This window comes from Alligator sinensis, unplaced genomic scaffold (assembly GCF_000455745.1).
Source record: "Alligator sinensis unplaced genomic scaffold, ASM45574v1 scaffold1509_1, whole genome shotgun sequence".
Classification (NCBI taxonomy): domain Eukaryota; kingdom Metazoa; phylum Chordata; order Crocodylia; family Alligatoridae; genus Alligator; species Alligator sinensis.
The window spans coordinates 702,687-710,786 of NW_005842711.1; the positions used below are offsets into that span (position 1 = coordinate 702,687).

Sequence of the window (8,100 nt, forward strand, 5' to 3'; positions counted from 1 at the left end):
TGGGGCGGCGGGGGAGGGGCACGTGGGCTGGCGGGGGCACGTGGGCGCCGGGAGCGCGGGTCCATATCCCCGCCCTGGCGCCCGGGGCGGCGCGGTAGTGTAGCAGCGCTCCCGGCTGCGTGCTGGAGCCCCGTGGGGCGGAGGATCCCCGTGAGCCCCGCCTGGCACCCCGAGCTGGGGGTGCAGGAAGGGGACACCTGGAGCTGCTGGAGGGTCCCCATGGGTCATCCCGGACCCCTGTCCGCACCCCACACCTCCAGCTTCCGGCTGCAACGTGGGGCAACCTAAGCCCCAGCCGAAGAACGCCTCCTCCTAGACCGTGGTGCGCATGCTTGACCTCTGGCCCAGCCTGGGGCTGTAGTGGGGGAGCTGACTGAGGAGCCACCAGGCCTCCTGCCCAAGCTGGGGTCGGGGATTGCAAAGGCAGCGAGCCCCTGCAGTGACTTCCTGGGTGCAAGGTCGGGAGAGGGAGCAGGAGAGGTGTAGGCTGGGACTGGACTGGGGGCAGAGTACAGAGCAGGGAGACCCACATCCAGCTTGGTCCTAGAAAGTGGGCAGCCATGGGTAGGGTGCTGGGGGTGGAGGGTGGCTGGGGTTATGGAGTGGGGAGGGCAGGGCATGAGAGAAGAGGCCATGTGGGTGGGCAGCCTCCTGGATCCCTGGGAGGGGGAGCAGGGCACTGCCAAACCCCTGGGCAGTGAAGCAGGCAGTGGGTGATGAAGAGGGCAAGGACCACACCCATGGGGGTGTGTAGCAGGGTCAGCCATCCCACAGTTGTCTCCCTGCACAGTTGGAGCAGGGCATCGAGCACTGAATCCCCAGCTGCCCCCCCGCCCCGAGATCTTCAGCCCAGGGCCAAAGTGCCAGCCCCTCCCCTGTTGGTTGGTGACAGACTTCCCTGGGAGAGCCAGCTGCAGCTTCCTTGATCCCACGTGGGACTGGGCTCGGTGCCACTCACGGCTTCTCCTAGGGTTGCCCAGGTGGTTTCTGTTGCCACTGGGTGGTGCTGGGCCCCAAGGGAGCCTGGCAGAGGGGATGCCAACAGCAGCCCAGAGCCACATGGGGCTGTCCCCTGACCAGGGGTGCCGTAGGGGATACTGCAGCACCCAGCAGTAGGGGCTAGAGAGTCCTTGGGTCAGAGACATAAGAGCCAGATGCACTTGTGACACAGGAAGAAGATCCATTCACCAAGGAGATACAAACACTGGCGTTTGATGCTGGCTGAATGGAGCAGCCAAACTCTCCCCAGCCAAGAAGGGGGAACCAGGTGCAGGCTGTGGTGGCTCCTCTTGTGAGCACTCACTGTAGGGGTGGGGGACGGGACACGGGATGACGGCACATGACAGTCACAGACCTCATGATCCTCAGGGTCCCCATCAGCCATGGGGTTGGCATCATAGACGCCTCAAGGGGGTTGGTGCAGGCAAGAGCAAGATCGGGTGGCCGTGACCATCGTTCTTGCACAGTCACCAAATCACAGACCGTTTTGACACCAAATCAGTCACGGTCAGAACCAGTATTTTGGTACCCATCATGTGTGAACCAGCCCTGAGTGCAGCTGGGAGCAGTGCAGGCCTGAACCAAAATGGTACCAACTCCCACCTCTGCCACAGGGCCTGAGGGCAGGCAAAATGGCCATCTCCACACAGCCTAGCTGTGCCCTGACCAGAGCAGCACAGGGCTAGCAAGGGCATGGGGGAGCTGGCAGGAAGTGGTGCTGAGAGCAGCCCAGAGTGATGTGAGGCTATCCTAGCACCCACGTATGATGTAGGGCAGTGTTTATTAACCCATGGGTTGCGACCCAGAAGTGGGTTGCGAGAATATATGAAAGGGTTGCGAACAAAGTTTAAAAATGTATCCTTTCTTTAAAAGAGAAAAATGTGGGAAACCATGGCTTTTCCATTGCAGGCTGGGCAGGGTTCCAGCCTGCCAGGGGCTGCTTGGGGCCTTCCATGCCCCACATACTGCGGGGCTGGGGGCAGCAGGTTGGGAGTGAGGGGCCAGTGCCATCAGCGGGTTGGGACTGGCCGTCAATGTTCCAAATGGGTCCTGATGCAAAAAGAGTTGAGAACCACTGATGTCGGGGACGCCCCAGTGACCCCGGTCCTGTCCCCTGCAGCCCAGGGCTGTGGGGGATGGTGTTGCTTCTCTCCCAGCTGCTGCTGACTCTTACCCGCTTGGTGCTGCGGTTCCGTGATGCCCTGTACTGCCAGGCCGTGCGCCTCATCTCCCTTGTTGTAGGCACTGTCTCAATCCTGTGGGTGCCGTGGCTGGTGCTGACCAAGGGTCCATGCCGGGCTTTCCAATGGAGGGTGCGGGGGATGCCCCCGCCATGCCTCATGGGGACCACCTACGGGGAGCACCACTACCTGCGACTCAAGGTGTGTGCAGGAGAATCATGGGATCCCAGAGAAGCGGGGCTGGAAGGGATTCCAGATGTCACCTAGTAGTCCACTCTTGTGCCTGAGGCAGGATCAGCCCTGTCCAAACCACCCTACACAAATCCATAATCTAAACTCTACATCAACCCTGACACAACACCAGACCACGCCTGAACCTACCACAGGGAAAGCAGGGGGACCATGGCAGCCACTGTCCTGCTTTTGTTGATGTATGCTCAAGAGATCCCAGATAGAGGCTGTGCCCCCTGCTACAAAGGAAAGCAACCCCCCTCCCTAGCACCCCAAGTCTGTACCTATCTGACCATGGAGTAAAATTCCTTCTAGACCCCAAATATGGCATCACTCTGACCCTGAGCAGAGGGGCAAGACCCTCTAGTTAAGAAACTTAGGCTTTGGTCCCAGCAGGAACATTAGCACAGCCCAGGCAAGACAGCATGGGTTTACCTTAGTGGCAGGGGGAGATGCCACTGCTTCTTGGGAGGGCCCCTGGGTGGTCAGATGGTGCCATGGGGTGCATAGCATAACAGTTCCCTCTCTGCCCTCCCCATCTCTACAGAGCTCAGGTCTGCGCTTACACTATGTCGCAGCTGGCCTGGAGCAGGCGCCGCTAATGTTGTTCCTGCATGGGTTCCCCCAAAACTGGTAGGTATGGCTGGCTGCTCTGGGATGGGTAGCATAGGCCTTTGTGGGGTGCACATGAGAATTGTCTATTGCATTTTCTGACCCAAGTGTGTGTGTGCTGGCACATGGCAGGTTCTGCTGGCGCCACCAGCTGCAGGAATTCCACAAGCGGTTCCGGGTGGTGGCACTGGACCTGTGGGGCTGTGGTGCCTCGGACATCCCACCCCGGGAGCGGAACTATGCTATGGAGACCCTGCTGGAAGATGTGCAGGAAGTTATCGAGACTCTCAGCACCAGGGATGAAGAGGGTGAGCGCGTGCTGCAAGGGTGTGGGCTTCAGGGGCCCAGGGACTGATGTCCTATCCATCATCTGTCCAGTCCTTTTCAACCCAGGTGGGTGCCCCCATTCCCCGGTCATGGGGATGTGACCCTAGGGCAGATCCTGTGGAGCAGACTCTTTGCCCTACTGCTCACCAGAGATTGCCTGGAGCTAAATGTGACCTTCCTGGGCTCAGGGCCCTACAGCTATTAACATTAGGCCAGGACCCTGTTGGCCCTGTGACAAGTGAGAGCTGTGGGGAGACAGTCCCAATTCAGCACTGTCAGGGATGTAACTGGGAGCCGGGGTGAGCTGGGTAATGGTGTAAGGCCCCCCAACTATGTAGAGCTGGGGCAGCAGCACACCCAAGGTAGGGGCAGGCAGTGGAGGAAGGGAGCCCCACGGCAGGTGGGAGGAGGGCTTCCACTGGTGCTGGCCTGGTCCTGTAGTGTGGTTAGTCCAGCCCTTCTGTGCTGCCACGCTTGCTGTGCCATCACAGCCCATCTGTCCATCCATTGCTGCAGGCTGCACCAAGGCCATTCTGGTGGGACACGACTGGGGCGGTGCCATTGCCTGGGTGTTTGCTGCGACTCACCCCAACATGGTGGAGAAGCTCATCTTCATGAACGCTGCCCACCCCTCTGTGTACCAAGGTACAAAGAACATGAGCAGTGCCAGACTGGAACTATAGGTAGTAATTAGCATTAACTTGCCAGGAATAGAAGGGAGACTCACTGTAGTTCCTAGGATCACCTATGAAGCCCTTTCTGGAGATATGATCTATGGCAAGTTTCCAGCCTACCGCTCTGCAGTTCCACATGGGGGTTCTTCAGGGTCCTCAGGTGGATGCATCCAGACTCAGTGACATCTTAGTGTTTAATTGATCGTTCTGTTCTAAAAATTCTTTGGTTATTTCAACCTGACCCAACTCTTCAGACCAGTCTGCCAGGGAGAATTGCTCTAGTGGGGGGATTGCCCCAATACCCTCTGTAGTGAAGATCAGCGCACAGAATTTATTTAGTGAATCAATAATGGCCCATCTTCCGTAAGTTGCACCTTTTACACCCTGGGTATCTCCCCTCCACCTACCACCAAACAGTCCCCAAGGGCTGGGTGCTATGAGCTATGTTGGGGGCCCTGTGATCTCACAGCCTCTGTCTGCCCTCCACCCTGTAGTGTACCTTGTCCGCCACCCCTGGCAGCTGCTGCGCTCCTCTTTCCTGTTCTTGTTCCAGCTCCGGGGCTACGCTGAGCTCCTCCTGTCCTTGGGTGACTTCCAGGTAAGAGCAAAACTTGGGGGTGGGGGCAGGGGCAGGTGACAGGAACCCTCAGAAATACCCATTACCTGATGCTAAATGAGGGTAAAAGGAGCCAGCCCTGCCCCATTCAGCTCTCTGCAGCACACACCAGCACAGCTGACCTCAGGAGAGTGGCCCCTACTGATGCCCCTCCCTGTCTCCCTGCAGCCCAGCTCCCTGGTGCTGCCCTGGTGCACTGCCTGGCACTGCCTGCCAGGAGAGAGTGCCCCCTGCTGAGCCCCCATGCTGCTCTTGGCAGGGCAGCACCCCCTAATGCTATCCTGGGGCTGCTGCTTTCTGGGAGGAGAGAGCGCCTCCTGCAGGCAGAGAGCTCATTGCTGCCTGCAACCCCTTGCCATCAGGATTGGGGCTGCAGAAGGCCCTGACCACACACCCTCCTTGGGCATCCCCATTGGGGACAGAGATGCAAAACTGAGCTGTGGGATCCCATTGACCCCAGCTGGAGCTCAGTGGCTCAGGGACTGGGGTGTACACCTACAGCTGCCCCTGTCATCTCAGTCATGTCTGTCCCGCTGCAGCTGCTGAAGTGGTTCATGAGCAGCAGGATTACAGGAATCCAGAACCCCCAGCGGCGCTTCACAGAGCAGGAGCTGGAGGCTTACATCTATGGCCTGTCCCAGCCTGGCAGGGTGACCTCAGCTGTCAACTACTACAGGGGCCTCTTCAGGTAGTAGCTGCCTCCCTTTGGGTGTGTATGAACCGGGGCCTGTTCATGGCCATAGCTGCCTAATGCTGTTTGCTCACTCACTTGGTCACAGCCTGGACCTGAGAGGCCAGGAGGGTCAAGTGAGGAGCCCTCAGAGGGAAGGAGGGGGATCTGTGCCCCCCAGAGCCACTGCCCCTTTGCCCCCTGGTTCCTGATCAGTTGCATGGGGCTCCTGGCAAATCTGGGGTAGCTGTGCCAGGTACTTCCAGTATTCTGGGGGCACCTCCAGGCCTGCACCAGCTTCTTCTGGGTTTACAATTGGACATACCTTCCTGCCTACCCGCCCAGTGTCTCCTCCAAAATCAGCTGACCCCCAACACAGAGTGCCCCAGCTCTATGTGACTCAAGGCTGCATCAGGGCTCCCTGGGATGGGTGCTGGGGCAGCTCTGCATCTCATTGCCCTGGGGAGCTCTTACCTCCATCTGCCTGTCCCTCCCCCTGCAGCAGGCCCATTGTGGAGGGGAAGGCGGTGCTGGCGCCCACACTGCTGATCTGGGGGGAGAAAGACGTGTACCTGGAGGCCGGGCTGCTTGTGGTCCTGCAGCGGTACTTCCATGGCAGGTGCCTCATGGAGCGCCTCCCCCAGTGCAGCCACTGGGTGCCCGAGGACCAGCCCGAGAGGGTCAATCAGCTGCTGTGGGGCTTCCTGCAGGAGAACATCTGAGGTGGCGCCGTGACAGGGGGCTGTGGCCATGTCCAGAAGCTGGTCACTGCCCTGGGCCCTATGTGGCAGGGACCATGATGCACAAGCTTGAACCTGGCACACCAGCCTCGTGTGGCCAGCCTAGCATGTGCCCTGTTGTGTCTGTTCCTCCCTACCCATCAGCTGCCCTCAGGGCCCCGCTCCCTGTGTGCCGGCTTCTCCACCTGCCACCTCATCATTGGCCACCTGAGGCCCTTGCCGGCCATGGGAAGGGCGGTGACAGTCCCACCTGGTACCATGGATATTGTGCTCTGCCTTGCATGGGAGTGCAAATAGGGTTGGGAAAGCTCATAGGGGGAGCTGTGGCAGTAGCACTCTCAGTGGCAGGCCTGAGGGCATGGCCAGCTTGTCATGAGGGAGCAGAAGGCAAATGGCAGTGCCCAGTGAACACAGTGATTGGTGGGACCTCAGCTCCATCTGGCTCTGTGCCCCTTTCCCCGTGCTGGGCTGGGCAGTGCCAACACGGGTTGTTGTGTTTGCCCCTCGAAGCCTCCATTCCAGTGTACTCCTTCGCTTCCTGGGGTTGGTAATAAAGGGCTGTTCTTGCACAAGCATGACCCGATGGTCTCCATCTATTGACAGTGTCTGCATGGGGAATTGGCCCCTCCTGACCAGCAGGGCCCAGCTGCCCCTAGTGGGAGCAGGGCTGAGAATTCTCCACTGGGTGGGTCTGCGTGATATTGCCTCAATGGGGTGGGATCTCAGGGGGTCCCATAGTGAGGGGAAAGGGTGTCTCCTTATGCTGGGGCCCCTGTCCAGTGTGGCTCTTAGGGCCTACGTTCTAGGTGTATCAGCCAGCTGGGAGCGCAGGGCACCAGGGCCCTCCTGCCGCAGATGCTGGGGTTGGATCTAAAGTGTGGTACCCAATTGGCAGGACCAGGCTGGGGCTGAGCCACTCTGCACCTCGCTCTCTGGAATCCCAGGGAGCCCTGTCCCCACGCACAGAGCATGCAGCTGACAAAGCCATAGTCACTCGCTAATCTGTGCAGAGGTTCTTTTCTGCACTGTGGAAGCAATGCCTGCAAGGATTCTCTCCCCACCACACCTGAAATATTTGGTACCCACCCAGATTGCACCCCAATCTCCTCTCTGGGCTGGTGCCCACTGGAGGGCAAAGGCCCCATCTCTCACCCCCACCCTTCTTCAGCTCTTCAGCTACTGGAGGGCTGCATGGGAGCTTCACACCTGGGCCTGCCACACCCAGATCCATACTCCCTGGTCTGTAAGGCCAAGGACACATCTCCACACAGACTTCAGCCTGGGAAGGCCCAGGCCAAAGTCTCACTGCCTCAGGGTGACCCCATCCAGCCTAGCCCGGAGCCCAGCTACTTGGAGAGCAAAGGGTTCTGGACCCAGCCTGGAGAAATCACAGGGCTTCCCCTGCACCTACAATTAACCCTCTTTGTGCTGGACTTCCACATTGTTCCAGCAGGACCAAGCTGGCCAGGCCCTGCAAGCACTGTCTTAGGGCAGGGGCTGTTCACACCAATGTGGGGCAGTGCATGCTTGGAACTGCAGAGCTTCCTGGTGGATGCTATCTCCTGGGTGCTCTCCAAAGTGGCAAGCTGCTAATAGAGCTCGCACAGACACAAGTGCGAAGAAAACCTAGAGGGATGCCGGGGAGACAGACTTCCTTTAATCATGACATGGGTCAGATGTGGAAGGAAGGTCACTTCAGCTAACCTGAAAATGGTCCCAGAGGATAGTTAATTACAGACTTCTCAGCTTGGTTTCCTCACCACAACCCTGCTCTCCCAAGGAATACTGAAACCACAGCCCCTTGTCCCTGATCAGCACAGAAACCTCCCTGCTTTGCAAGGTCATCAGTCACACAGCCTGCAGGCAGAATCCCTCTGTTTCTTTGCCCATTTCATTGTTCTGGACTTGTTCCTTATTTTACATAAGCATCTATAAGCATCTAATGCTGTCTGAGTTTAGGGAGAGCAGCACATTCATAGATTCATAGATGTTAGGGTCGGAAGGGACCTCTATAGATCATCGAGTCCGACCCCCTGCATAAGCAGGAAAG

The 8,100-nt window shown here is 58.6% G+C and overlaps 1 protein-coding gene across 3 annotated transcripts; it reads left to right on the forward strand.

The window, feature by feature from the left end:
• The first annotated feature begins 8 nt into the window (after window positions 1-8).
• On the forward strand, window positions 9-8,019 carry LOC102380849 (epoxide hydrolase 3-like). Of its 3 annotated transcripts, none has more exons than XM_006034217.3 (8): window positions 9-322; window positions 2,120-2,381; window positions 2,959-3,044; window positions 3,156-3,331; window positions 3,867-3,995; window positions 4,519-4,622; window positions 5,180-5,328; window positions 5,813-8,018. In XM_006034217.3, the coding sequence occupies exons 2-8, from the start codon at window positions 2,136-2,138 to the stop codon at window positions 6,030-6,032; spliced, it is 1,110 nt and encodes a 369-aa protein (XP_006034279.2). In that variant the 5' UTR covers window positions 9-322; window positions 2,120-2,135; the 3' UTR covers window positions 6,033-8,018. The 3 variants fall into 3 exon arrangements, with proteins under 3 accessions (XP_006034279.2, XP_025071991.1, XP_025071990.1); XM_025216206.1 differs by having other exon boundaries at window positions 5,180-5,349; window positions 5,813-5,945; XM_025216205.1 differs by lacking the exon at window positions 9-322 and adding an exon at window positions 391-458 and having other exon boundaries at window positions 5,813-8,019.
• Window positions 8,020-8,100: the final 81 nt, after the last annotated feature.

What these genes read in the sequence shown, in the direction of transcription:
- LOC102380849 (XM_006034217.3), top strand. Translation starts at nt 2,136, where the DNA reads ATGGTGTTGCTTCTCTCCCAGCTGCTGCTGACTCTTACCCGCTTGGTG. An exon ending in CAGCACCAGGGATGAAGAGG is followed by an intron (nt 3,332 to 3,866) that starts GTGAGCGCGTGC and finishes CCATTGCTGCAG; the next exon opens with GCTGCACCAAGGCCATTCTG. An exon ending in TACTACAGGGGCCTCTTCAG is followed by an intron (nt 5,329 to 5,812) that starts GTAGTAGCTGCC and finishes CTCCCCCTGCAG; the next exon opens with CAGGCCCATTGTGGAGGGGA.